Below are 14009 nucleotides of genomic sequence, written 5' to 3'. Positions count from 1 at the left end.
CTCCCTGGTGACTGGAAATGTGATTTCTTCCTAATTTTAAGAGGTAGAATTCACTTTGGCTAAACTTTGAGTTTCTACATCACCAGCTGCAAAGAAAACGACATATCGGGAATGACATTGTGGCTATCGTGTTCCAAGAAGAAAACACACCTTTTGTTCCGGATATGATCGCTTCCAATTTCCTTCACGCGTACATTGTGGTGCAGGTGGAGTCTTCCTGTGCAGATAAAACTACTTATAAGGTAACATATTGGGTCAAAGAAATAAGGGGAAGAATGGCCCTCTGCCCCAACTGAACCAGCCACAAAACAATAATGGGGGTATTAATGCCAACTTGTCTATTCTAGTGACATCTGACTTATTTGCCACATTGCCATCTTTTCTTTATGACACAAAGGTGGGGGTGAAACCGATTTTAATCAGTGGCGTGAATTACACTCAGCGAACCGATAGCCCTTTTTACACACCTTGTCCATTCAAGTCATTCATAAATCAAACTCATAAGCACAGAAGAAGGCCATTCAACTGATGTGCATATAAATGGCACCCACTATACACCTGAATAATGTGGGCTTAGATTCACTCAAAAGATGCTCTCTGATAATAATCCTCTCATCCTTGTTAGGTTTCAGTCACTGCTCGAGAGGGTGTTCGTCTCTTTGGCCCACAGTTGCCAAGCCCACCTGTGTTTAAAAAGGTAAGCAGGTCTAATTCATGTCCAGTAAAGCTTATTTTGTATTTACAGGGTGGGATCTTCTATACAACAGGCATCTCTTACAGAAAGGATGTTGAGAGGTTGTTTCCCGTGGCTGGAGAGTCTAGAACTAGGAGACTCAGCTATTCACAATCTTTATCAATGACTTGGATGAAGGGACTGAATGTATGGTAGCTAAATTTGCCAATGATGCCAGGATAAGTAGGAAAGCAAATTGTCAAGAGGAGGTAAAGAGCCTACAAAGAGATATAGAGCGGTTAAGTGACCGGGCAAAAAAAATTGGCAGATCGAGTATAATGTGGGAATATGTGATAACTACCATCACATGTCTCTGGATTATATCAATGGGAGATCATCGAGTTACAAAAAATACATTTAAATAACCCAAGAATCAAATTTCAAAAGATTCAGCTTCTAAATCCTTATAACAGACGGACAACATCTGGCAAATAACATCAGGGATGAGAAAAAGCCATCAAAGTTATCCCTCTAACACATCAACTGTTCCATCATAACAGCTCAATGTGTTCTGAATCACTCCAATGTTTTCACTCCATTGCTTTGTTTGCAATATTATTGCAGACATTTATCACTTTGAGGACTCATAGTAGCATAAGAATGAAAGAAATAGGAGCAGGAGTAGGTCATACGGCCCCTCGAGCCTGCTCCGCCATTCAATAAGATCATGGTTGACCTTCAGCCACAACTCCACTTTCTAGCCCGATTCCCATACCCCTTGATTTCCTTAGAGTCCAAAATCCATCAACCTTAGTCTTGAATATACGGAATGACTGAACATCCACAGCTCTCTGGGGCAGAGAATCCAAATGTTTCACAGCCCTCTGAGTGAAGAAATTTCTCTCCATTGAAATGGCTGTCCCCTATCCTGAGTCTATGAATCATAGGAACATGGGAGCAGGAATAGGCCACTCAACCCTTCAAACCAGCTCTGCCATTCAATAAGATCATGGATGATCTGATTGTGGTTTCAACTCCATCTTCCTGTTTGCCCCCATGACCTTTGACTCCCTTGTCTGTCAAAAATCTATCTAACTCAGCCTTGAATAAATTCAATGACCCAGACTCCACTAGTCTCTGGGAAAGAGAATTCCACAGACTAATAATCCTCAAGAAAAAATAATTCTCCTTATCTCCATCTTGAAAGGGAGACCTCTTATTTTTAAACTGTGTCCTCTAGTTCTAGTGTCCCCCACAAGAGGAAACATCTTCCTGGCATCCACTCTATAAAGTCCCTTCAGGAGCTTATATGTTTCGATAAGATCACCTCTCATTCTTCTAAACTCCAGTGGGCTTAGGCCCAAACTGCTCAACCTTTCTTCATAAAATAATCCCTTCATCGCAGGAATGAGTTGAGTCAGCCTTTCTGAACTGTTTCTAACACAATTATATCTTTTTTTCAAATAAGGAGACCAAACTGTACACGGTGCTCCAGATCTGGTCTCACTAAGGCCCTGTATAACTGCAGTAAAATTTCCCTACTTTTATATTCCATTCCCCTTGCAATAACCACCAACATGCCATTCGTCTTCCTAATCACTTGCTGTACCTGCATGGTAATTTCTTGTGATGCATGTGGGACACCCAGATTCTCCTGTGCCACCGAGTACTGCCATCTCTCTCCATTTCCCTGCCAAAGTGGACAAGTTCACATATTCCCACATTATACTCGATCTGCCAATTTTTTTTGCCCGCTCACTTAACCGCTCTATATGTGATGGTAGTTATCACATGTTATGCTACTGATTCTGCAGCACTGGTGTGAACTTATGTACTGTGCCGTAGAATCAAATAACATGGGTTGCATCCATGAAGCTCTTTAGACTTCTCTTACCTCCATCCAACCACTGTGGCGGAGCAGCTTTACCGTTCTTGTTGCCTCTATGTGGCAACTTTTTGAGATTGGGAATGCATTAGCAAGGCACCCATAGGGTTAAACTCCCCCATCCATCACTTTGAGGTATAGCTATGGAGACTCGGGGCACAACATCAATCAATTGTTAAATATATTTCACAAATCAAACTCCTGAAGGTGCACTTTTTATGCCTAGGGCCCTGAATTCAGAGAGTTTCTGCTCACAAAGCTCATCAATGCAGAATCCGCTTGCTACAAGTCTGAGAAGTTTGCAAAGCTGGAGGTAAGAATGCACATTTAAATCACGAGGACTACAGGTAGAGTGATTCTTTCAACAATCGGGTCAACACTGCTGTCTAACATTAGCTGTGCGCACTTTCAGCCAAAGAAGATTATTTTCAGTATTGTTTTGATTAATGTCAAAGAGTGGAACAATAAAATGTACTTCACTGTATGGCAGGACAAGCAGTATCTTTTGTTTATCTCCAATCTAGAGTTTATACGCTGTATAATAAGATGTCTAGGAAACTCTTGAATGTCACATTGAGGTATCACATGTTTTCAATCTCACTGCACAGAATCGCACACGAGCAGCGCTGCTGGACAACCTGCATGATGAGCTCCACAGCCAGACTCAGGCCATGTTGGGGCTGGGCTCTGATGAAGAGAAGATGGAAAATGGCAGCCATGGAGGATTCCTAGAGTCTTTCAAGGTAAAGCCGCCTATTTGAACAGGTTGCATCCAAATCTGGCACATCAGGAACATAGAACTTAAGAGCAGGAGTAGGTCATTCGGCCCTTTGAGCCTTCTGCACCATTCAATAAGATCATGGCTGATCTGGTTGTGGTCTCAATTACACTGTCCTGTCTGCCCCCATAACCCTTGACTTCCTTGTCTATCAAAAATCTATCCAACTCAGCCTTGAATAAATTCAATGACTGAGGCTCCACTGCTCTCTGGGGAATAGAATTCCACATACTAACAACCCTCAGAGTAAAAATTCTCCTAATCTCAATCTTAAAAGGGAGACCTCTTATTCTTAAACTTCAGATGTACTCTTGTCAGCTCTTTGGACTTAAATCTGTCCAGGCCCCTTTTGTAACTTTCTGGTTCCATCTAACACAATTTACTGGGCCACCTAACTTAGTTAATCTGCAAATTGGATATACCACTTTCTATTCCTTCATTAGTGTATATGGTGAAAATCTGATCCATCTAAGCACTGCTTTTCATACCCCAATCAGACTATGTTCCCTTTACCCCTACTGTCTCTCTCCAAACTCCCAATTACAAACCTATGACACAATACCCTTCTTTCTCCCTAATGCACACCGCCCCCCCAAACAATGCCCCTAGCTACCACTCCACATGGATTAGATATCCTTATTGTACTGAAGTCAAGACCGTTTCTAAATTGCACTTTCCCCAGGATGACAAAATGGGAAACCCCTACATCCTATCTACCTCCTATATATACAGCCCTTTTAAAGCCCAGGAAGTCCTCTTTATCAATCTTGGTGTTCTTCTCACCAAGGTTTCCCAATAAAAACAACACGTGCATATAATGTATGACATTGAGAGCAAGGATTGATTCACCATCTAAAAGTGACCCGAGATCCTGTGCAGCCGACATCAGAAGGCTTGCATGTCGCTGCAAGCTCAAAGTCATTGCTGCTGGAAAGCTGCCACCAGTCATCTGATAGAAAATCAGAAGTGCAATCCCTTCCATAATATAAACCACCAGATGGCTGTCAGTGAGCCACAGGCAGTGATTCAATCTCTGCTTCAAGACATCGTCTAAAGTAGAAGAATCCCATAACACTATTGGAAGAAGAGTAAGGGGTTCTCTTGATATCCTGGCCAATAGCTTCCCTCAGCCAATGCCACCAAGTGAGTCAATCATCTCGTTGATGCTGTGGGTATCACTGTGCACAAAACATATCTCCCTGCACAGCAAATCACTTTTACTTGAAAGCAACCAATTGCATGTGAAGCACTCAGTGTTTTTGAGGCACATTAAAAGGCACCATACAACAACAACCTGTATTTATATAGTGCTTTTAACATGATAAAACGTCCCAAGGCGCTTCACAGGAGCATTATAAAGCAAAATTTGACACCGAGCCACATAAGGCAATGTTAGGCCAGATGACCAAAACCTTGGTCAAAGAGGTAGGTTTTAAGGGGAGTCTTAAAGGAGGAAAGTGAGGTAGAAAGGCCAAGAAGTTTAGGGAGTGAATTCCTGAGTTTAGTACCCCAGGCAGCTGAAGGTATGACCACCCATGGTGGAGCGATTAAAATCAGGGATGCACAAGGGGTCAAAATTAGATGAGCAAAGATCTGTTGGAAGGCTACAGGAGAGGGACGAGATGAGGGTGTATGCACAAAGTATGTGTCATATAGGAGTTGTATGTCAGCTTGGAAATACGCACGTACGCACACCCCAAATATATATATAAAGAAAAAGAATCTCTTGCAACAGTCTGCAAGTTACACTCTCAGACCTGCAACTCCTTTGAGGAAAGATCTTTCCTGTTAGTTGGTTTTGATGGACGGTCCCATCCACACTATTAAACCCCCCTTTCCCTTTTTGGTTCTTGAATTGCTGGCAATCGCCAGAATTTGTCAGTTTTATATGAGTTGTTGGTAGTCTTTATTTAGTGTGCTGAATAGCTTAAATTTTAAAGTGGTCAGCCTTGGCTCAATACCAACAGACCCACCTTTGAGTCAGAAGGCTGTGGATTCAAGAGCTACACCAGAAACTTGCACATATAATCTGGATTGACAGTTCAGTGCGAGACTATTGGAGGTGCTGTCTTTCAGATGAGACATTAAACCAAGGCCCCATTTGCCCTCTCAGGTGCATATAAAATATTCCACAGCACTATTTGAAGGACAGCAGGGAAGCTCTCCCAATGTCCTGGCCAACAACATCACCGGGAGTATATATTGTCTGATTATTTATCTTATTGCTATTTGTGGGATCTTGCTGGGTGCAAATTAGCTGCTGTGTTTACCTACATCGCTAATGCATTCATTTGATGTGTTCTGACCAGGTGAGGAGGAGTGAACTGGCTCCCCTCTACTCAACCACCTCAGTTGGTCACAACATAGGCTCTTTTTTCACAAGGATTAATTTTTCAAATCAGAATGTATTTAACTATTTAAGCTGTGAGCAATAAGGAGCCATCAAACAAAAGGTTTTCTTGAGTTAAAGAGATAATTTATTAACCACGGGAAAAAAAGTAATAAAAACACAATGTGTCTCACACACAGCTATCAAAAATAAGGGAAGTCAGAATCCAATTTTTAAAAGAAGTTAAAAGAATATGTACATTTAAGTGTCCTTTAATTTTACTTGAGGTGTCGGTTTTAAATGTTGCAGCTAATTTAGGCTAGCCGGTTTCTTGGATGCGGTCAGATGTAGAAGATTTTGCAGTTATGAGGCCTCAGTTTGCTGGTAGGTTTCTGATAATTGACTTCTCAAACCGGGTGATGCACACTTTTTCCAAAAGAGAGGGAGGGAGGGAGAGAGCACAGCTTTTCAGCTCCTTTCCTCTGCTGAAAGCTTTCTTGACATTACCTGCGTCACTTGCAATCTCTCCTCAGTGACTGCAGTCTGGCCTGTTATACTTCACCCGTTGTGTATTTCCAAGGGGTTTTGTCGGTGGCATCCATTGATTCAATATTCACCACTTTGCATTTTAATGTCTCTTCCTTAGACAGTGACGCTAGGTCTTTGAATTGTAGGAAATGTTCCTCTCTTCACGCTCCCCTGAGGGTGTCTTGTTTGCTTTTTCGTCTTCACCTTGGAAGGTGGCCTTGCATTTTTAAGTAGGTTGCCGTGTCTCATTTCAAATTGCAAAATTTCCACTCAGTTGAAAGTGGAAAAGTTATATCTTCAAAAAGAAAAGGGGATAGCCTCATGACAGATGTGAAGTACTTTGGTTATGCGGAACACGTGAAATGTATGTTCTTTAAAATTTCAGGATGAAATGCTTAACGCCTTTTACACAATTGGTCATTTCATTTGTGATTCTGTTATTTATTTTTTTTAAAAATGAGTGACAGATGAAAAATAATGAGGAATAAGGATCTCTCGTAGTACACAAGTAGTACTCGGGCCTGCACCTCAAAATTCTGCGGGGAGATGCTACGGATGTGCGTTTTTCTGATGCTTTGAACGTTGCCACCTCCAGCCTTTGGCCTTGAAGCGGAAGCAATGTTGAAAAGAAAAGCTGCTTAATCCCAACCTTTCATTTCACAGCCGACGCGTAAGAAAAATCAAGTTCGGGATGATTTGGGAGAGGCAGCTAAACTTCTCATAATGAATTCTTATTCACCCTCGACTGCTTTAATCACAAAACAAAAACAATGCAAAAGGGCATTGGCTTTGGCAGTGAGTGAACCTGGGATAAAATATAAGCCCCATTGACAAAAGCCTTCACAATTTTTAAGGTGAAACATTTTTCGCATTCCAGGCCCAATCATCTTTGAACAACTAATCTTCCACTTTAAACAGGGAGTAGAAACTAAATCCTGCTTAGGGGCTTTTTTGTTTCGTGATTGTGGGGGGTGGGTTCATGGGATGGGACAAGATGACATTGGTAAAGTGTACCTCAAATAGGACTGAAGCTTCTAAAACAGAGCCAGCGCAGGGCAGAATTTTAAGTTTGGTTCTGATGCTTTGCTTGTGCATGGTGACCGTGAATGTCCACAGCTACCAAGGTGCAGAAATAGATGAGGATAAACGTGGTTTCCAGTTAGAAAAAATGGATCTGTAGGCACAGCTCCGCTGACATTGACAGATCCTCGTCTGGAGGAGGGTAGTGGGGAGCTAAGTCTGCACTAGCTGGTCTTTTGTTGTTTTTTTAAAAGGTGAGATAGATTTTGGCTAGCCATCTGTGATTCAGCATTAAATTGGTAATCCTGTTCAAATGTTCCGTGTGGCAGCAGCAACAAAAATAATTTGCATTCCTGTCGTGCCCTTCATGTAAATCGTCACAAGGCACTTTACAAAAACATTATCAAACAAAGTGTGATACCAAGACATAGAAGGAGATATTAGGAGAGGTGAAAGCTTAGGGCAAGATCGAGGTTGTAAAGGAGCCTGTTCATGGAGGAAAGTGAGATGGAGAGGCTGAAGGAATTCCAGAACTCGGACACCTGAAAGCACAGTAGCCAATGGTGGAGTGATGGAAATTGGGTATACGCAAGAGGCCAGAATTGGAAGAGGGTTCTGGAGCTGGAGCAGGCTTCAAAGATGGAATAGAATGCGGTCAAGGAGGGGTTTACAAATAAGGATGAGAATTTTAAAATCAAGGCATTGCCAGACCGTGAGTCAATGTAAGTCAACAAGCACAGGAATGATGGGTGAGCTGGACTTGGTGCGAGTTAGGGCATGTACATTGGAGTTTTGGATGAGCTCAAAGTCAGAGTAGAAAAAATATCACATTGGTGCAGTATGGGATACCCCTGCGAGTTTTTTTGCTAAGGCACAATCCTGGGGCAGATTATGGGCCGCCATACCTTGTACCCCACCAACCTTACCATTACCTGGTAACCACTACCTAAACAAAAACAAAACACTGAAGATGCTGCGAATATGAAATAAAAACGAGAAATGCTGAAACACTCAACAAAGCAAGCCTGGCAGTATCTCTGGAGAGAGACATCAGGTCAGTGAGCTTTTGTCAGAATGGGAAGATGTCAGAGATGAATGACTTTTTAAGCCATCACAGAGCCTGGGTAAAGTGGGAGGAGAGAAGGAAAAATCTGTGATAGAACGGAGGGAGGAATGATTAAATAACACTCTATACCTGGCCTAGAAATGCTGACACTTCCTGACATGAAAAGGGCACCAACATCTTTCACCTTGACGAATGCCAAATTCAGCAAAACAGTGAAAAAAAACAATAGGCTTGGATGACTCTTGAACTGCTGTATACAAGTCCCTGCCGATAACCTCCTACTAATAGAGGTACTGTGCTAATTGAATGCCAATTGTGTTTAATTATATGTAGGTGCAGGACATTAATTAGGGTTTCACTTGAGCATATATAGAGAAACACTTGGGGCTGTTAATTAGTCCATTTGTTTATTAGTTCATTTGCTTATTTTACTGTTCTACTCAAAAGAGTATAAAGAGACACTCTTTATGCAGTTGAGCTAGGAGGAATGTGCTTGTAATGTGTCACTCCATAAATAAACGTAAGACAGAGTAAAGATTGGCTCCAGCACTATCCTTCACCAACTAGCTTTCTGGAATAGAAAATGCAGGGGTGCTGTGAAATTCCAGCCTGTGCTATAGAAATAAGCTGAACAATGGTGAGCCAGCCAGGTAGAAAATCACAATGAGCTGAGAAGTGCAAATAATCAAAGTGAACGACGCAGATTTATATCAGCGATTGATTTTTGAATCAGAGACAGGAACCCTTCGTGCACTTCACAAACCGCATCTTTCTTTCCAAAACAGAGGGCGATCCGTGTCCGCAGCCACTCGATGGAGACCATGGTGTCGAGCCACAAGAAACACTACAGCGGAGGGTTGCCGGGCAGCCAGAGTGGCGGGATCCCACACAGCGTGATGGAAATCATCAAGCACCCCCCTAACGTGAGTACACGTCACTCCACCCTTAGGCATGCAGCAAAGTACCACTCAGTAACTGTTAGCTGAGGCTCTCAGCCCCATCCTGCTGAAGGGCCCATTCATGGCGACGTTACAAGATAGGATTGTACTGCACACGCGGAGGCCATTCAGCACATCGTGCCAGTGCTGGCTCTTTGAAAGAGCTGCCCAATTAATCCTACTCCCCTGCTCTTTCCCCACAACCCTGTGAATGATGACGGGTCCGTGGGTAGAATCAGACGATTGCGGGCATCTGCTCCTTAGAGGGCAGTCACTTCCTCACAGAAATAGGGGAGAAAAACTACAGGAGCCTATGATTAAGAAGATGAATGTAAATCTCCATATAAGTGGTGGGCCAGTTCCCCTCCACCATGGGGAATTTCATAAACTATTCACAACAATTATAGTTCATTTTCATTAGCCAAAATTATGTTGGAACTAAAAATGATTTAGAATAAAATTGCACACCAAACAGTCTGCCAAGCTCTCAAATGTATTCAATTAGTGAAGTTCACAAATGTGTAGGGAACACGGCAAAATACCTGTTCTGTCAACATCAACAGCTACAAGAAGCCTATAAGTATCTGTCCGGCCTGTTGAAGCTCAGGTACAGGAAGGGTGAGTTCAGAGATGTACGGTGTCCATTTCACATAACTAGTAACTAGAAACGACACAGGGCCATATCCTGCAAGAGTTACCCTAGGACATTGCCCAATCTTGGACTGGACACTGAGGGCTGAGTTTTTCCAGGCAGCTCATGATCCGGACATCAGTCCTATTTGCACTGATGGTTGGGACATTAATGAAAATGCTTCAAACTTGTCAATCCACGAGGCTGGGCCATTGTCCAATCTCATGAGGAGTTTGAGGTTAGCTTTTGGCACAATAATCTTAGTCTGGGTTCATGGCTTTATCCAAGCACAGATGCAACCATATCCATCAGGCAGTTTAACCTGTGATTATGGATGATCTACAATCCCTGTCACTGTCATCAGGGCAAAGGAGAGGCTACTAGAATCGAGAAAATTCACTGGCTTCTGCTGACATCTGAACCACAATTGCTGTTGTTCTGGTTCTGTGGCCCATATTTCACCTATTTTGGCAATGATGTAGCAATCTCTTTGCATAACAAACTTCTTGTTTACTTTGGCAGCAAGCAAAGCTTCTGAAGAGCCCAGTAAAAAGAAGATCAGCTCTCTTTCCTCGACCCCATACAAGCTCAGACAGTCAATTGGATGGCAGACCACGGTGGTAAGCGTGTGACCTCTGGAGCACCTTCTTGTTTCTCTTCAGTTACTTTGTCACCGTCTCATTTTTACCTTGACTTCACTTGTACCCTTTCGAACCTTGTTGCTGGTGATACATGTGGGGGAACTTGCAGGTGGTGATATTCTTATGCATCTGCTGCCCTTGTCCTTCTAGGTGGTAGAGGTCATGGGTTTGGAAGGTCCAGTCGAAGGAGCCTTGGCGAGTTGAAGTTGGTAGACAGGAAAATTGGGCAACAAAGGGTCTATCTGACATCAGCCATTTAACACCAAAAGTTTAAATGATTGGCATCCTAACCCGAACCCACCCCACCCTAACATGAAAGAATTATTGAAGCTTACAGCACAGAAGAAGGCCATTCAGCCCATCGTGCCTGTACTGACTCTTTGAAAGAGCAGTCATGTTTAGTCCCACGTCCCTGCTTTTTGACAGTAACCCTGTAAGCTCCTCATTGGCAAGTACTCACCCAACTTCCTTTTAAAGTTATTGAGGGAATCAGCGTCCACCACCCTTTCAAGTAGAGCATTCAGATTTAACAATTCGAAACGAAAACATTTTGCCTCATCTCCCCTCTTGATATTTTTTTCTTTATTTTTCCATGGGTTGAGGGCCACACTGGTAAGACCAGCATTTGTTGTCCATCCTTAATTGCCCTTGAACTGAGTGGCTTGCTAGGCTATTTCAGGGGGCAGTTAAGAGTCAACCATATTGCTATGGATTGAGAGTCACATGTAGGCCAGACTGGGTAAAACTGCAGTACTAGGCCAGCATTTATTGCCCATCCCTAATTCGCTTCAGAAGGTGGTGATGAGCCACCTCCTTGAACCACTGTAGTCCAGGTGGTGTAGGTGCACCCACAGTGCTGTTAGGGAGGGAGTTCCAGGATTTTGACCCAGCAACAGTGAAGGAACGGTGATATATTTCCAAGTCAGGATAGTGTGTGACTTGGAAGGGAACTTGCAGGTGGTGATGTTTCTATGCGCCCTCTTCCCTTGTCCTTCTAGGTGGTAAAGGTACTGGGTTTGGAAGGTGCTGTTGTTAGAATGGAAAATTGGGCAACAGAGGGCCTATCTGACATCAGCCATTTGACTCCAAAGTTTAGATGATTGGTGCCCTAACACTCACCCCACCATATTCTATGTTCCAGTCACTGTTGTCCCAGTTCTGTGGCCCATATTTCACCTATTTCTGCAAAGGCAGGCATTTTGAGATAAAGCTTGAGATGTGCTAGAGACGGCCTCCCGAGTGTAGGATTGCCAACTCTGTAGGATTGCCCTGGAGTCTCTAAAATTGACGATTATTCTCCTGGGCATTGCCGCAAGCAACCCAGGAGAAAGGTCCTAGGAGACTGAACAAAAACATCGAGTGCTGCTTTTCATTTCCTTTGGACACTATCATGCATCAGTTATAAAAATATTTAGATGGCGAAGAAAGGCTGATTTGCTAGACGGGGCAGTTGGAAATCCTCCAGATGTCAGGCCGACCAGCGTTGGTAACCCTATCTGAGTGATAGTGCTAAAACGGATTATAAACACTCAGGCTGGGACTTTCTGGTCCTGTTGTGGTGGGACCCGCTGTGGGAGATTCGGCAGCCCAGCCAAAAATCCATTGACTTTCAGCGGTAGCGGATGATCCCAGCGGTGGACGGGGCTAGAAAATCCGGACCTTAGTCTTGTGCTTTGGATCTTGACCCTTCGTCCAGATTTCTCAAGGAAATTGGTTGCCACATTTTGAAGGAAGCAGACTCACAGGTTACGGGGATAGAGCAGGGGAAATGGGGCTGACTGGATTGCTGCACAGAGAGTCAACAAGGACTGGATGGGCCAAATGGCCTCCTTTTGACCATAACGACTTTATGGCTATGACTAGGACCCAGTGATTGAAGCACTGGGTATATAAACCCAAACCATACTGATGATTTGGAACTAGAATTGCCAGCTCTAGTTGCACATTTTCCTGGGCGTTCCCACAAATGACCAGTCGCCTCCAACTGCCTCAGCCAGTCAAACAGCTGTCTCTTCCCACCTCCAAAATTTTATATAACTAATAAGCAGTGAAAATTTTTTTTTAAAAATCATGCCCCCATAATTTTTGTGCCCCCAGACTGCTCGCAACAGTGTCCATGTGCTTCCTCTTTATTCCTGGACACTCCATGACAATCCTGGAGGATTTTCAACCCTTTAACAATGGTCCCGGCTCTTTAAAGGCAGCTACTCAGTTCAGATTAAGGTTTTATTTTTTTAGTGATTTTTATTATTGACTTGACATTTTTTTTTCAAATGGTTAAATGAGCAGCTTAACAAAGCTGTTGACCTACCTTAATTAAATTGGATGTTTAAGCATTCCGACTGAAAATAACTGAGTAAGGCAGCCAGCTATTGAATCAAGATGAGCGGAAGGACCAGAGCAAAGGGTAATGCAGGGTTTCAGAGATATTGGCAGGCTTTTTTTGTTGTTGTTGTACTGGTCCCGACAATTCCTTGATTTTAAAATGATCACCCTTGTTTCCAAATCCATCCAGTGGTTTTGCCCATTCCTACCTCTAACCTCATCCAGTCAAACCACCTTCCGAGATCACCGCGCTCCTCCAACTCTGGCTCTTGCACATCCCGATTTCCTTCACTTCATCATTAGCAGCCATTCCACCAGCTATCTGTGACCCAAGCTCTGAAACCCCCTCCCTAAACTCTCCACCTCTCTACCCCCCTCTCCTCCTTTAAGGCACATCTTAAAACCAATCGCTTTTGGTCTCCAGTCTTAATATCTCCTCCTGTGGCTTGGTGTCAAATTTCCTGTGAAACGCCTTGGGATGTTTTATTAGTTTGAAGGCGCTATATAAATGGAAGTTGTTGTTACTGATGTACAAGTTTAGCAGAAGGCTCACAACATGCCAGGAATAATGCATTTGACACTGTTAAAGAGGTGTGGCTCATTTAAAAGGTCAGAAAATATAGAAAAATCATATTACTGAGCTCCAGCCTGGAATGATTGCCCCAGTGTCCCTTCCCACAACTGGACGTTTCCCCCTTTGTCATGGCTATCTTACTTTACACTTAAAGGGTTCCTAGATGTTGGTTGTTGTTTGATTTTTTAAAGGTAAACCTTTAGTTAGGAAAAAAGGGGATGTTGTGAGATGAGAACATATACCTTTAAGGGGGCATATCTTAAACTACTGTCAATCAATGTCATATTGACAGGATGTGATGTACTAGTCCCATGACTTGTAGGCAGTCTGCAAGCAGCAGGCAATACTATACTTAGCCTCCTAGTAACTCTCTGTATAAAGTCTTATCCTCAAATAAGATCCCACATTATTGTTTCACCAATCCTTGTGTATGATTGGTATGTTTACATCACAGAAAAAGAACGTAACATTGACGGTCTACAGAACCCCTCGATTCCATTTGTAAGGTTCAATTCTCATTGGTTGTGGTTATAATGTGGCCAGTGTAAGAATGAGATTACAGAGAATTACATGGAATTTTTCAACAGGCCATTTGGTCCATCTGGTCTGTGATGATACCTG

The 14009-nt window shown here is 43.0% G+C and overlaps 1 protein-coding gene across 5 annotated transcripts in view; it reads left to right on the top strand.

Annotated features, from left to right (window-relative positions):
- LOC144684375 (rap1 GTPase-activating protein 2-like) overlaps positions 1–14009 on the top strand; it is a 321257-nt gene that overhangs the window by 292430 nt on the left and 14818 nt on the right. For all 5 annotated transcript variants that reach the window (XM_078548076.1, XM_078548078.1, XM_078548077.1 and 2 more), the window contains exons 14-19: positions 87–242; positions 626–697; positions 2785–2871; positions 3167–3301; positions 9065–9202; positions 10371–10468. In XM_078548076.1, the coding sequence (XP_078404202.1) occupies positions 87–242; positions 626–697; positions 2785–2871; positions 3167–3301; positions 9065–9202; positions 10371–10468 (686 nt within the window). The remainder of the gene's footprint in view (positions 1–86; positions 243–625; positions 698–2784; positions 2872–3166; positions 3302–9064; positions 9203–10370; positions 10469–14009) is intronic.

This window comes from Cetorhinus maximus, chromosome 9 (genome assembly GCF_964194155.1).
Source record: "Cetorhinus maximus chromosome 9, sCetMax3.hap1.1, whole genome shotgun sequence".
Lineage (NCBI taxonomy): Eukaryota > Metazoa > Chordata > Chondrichthyes > Lamniformes > Cetorhinidae > Cetorhinus > Cetorhinus maximus.
This window is presented reverse-complemented; position numbering and strand designations above follow the sequence as displayed.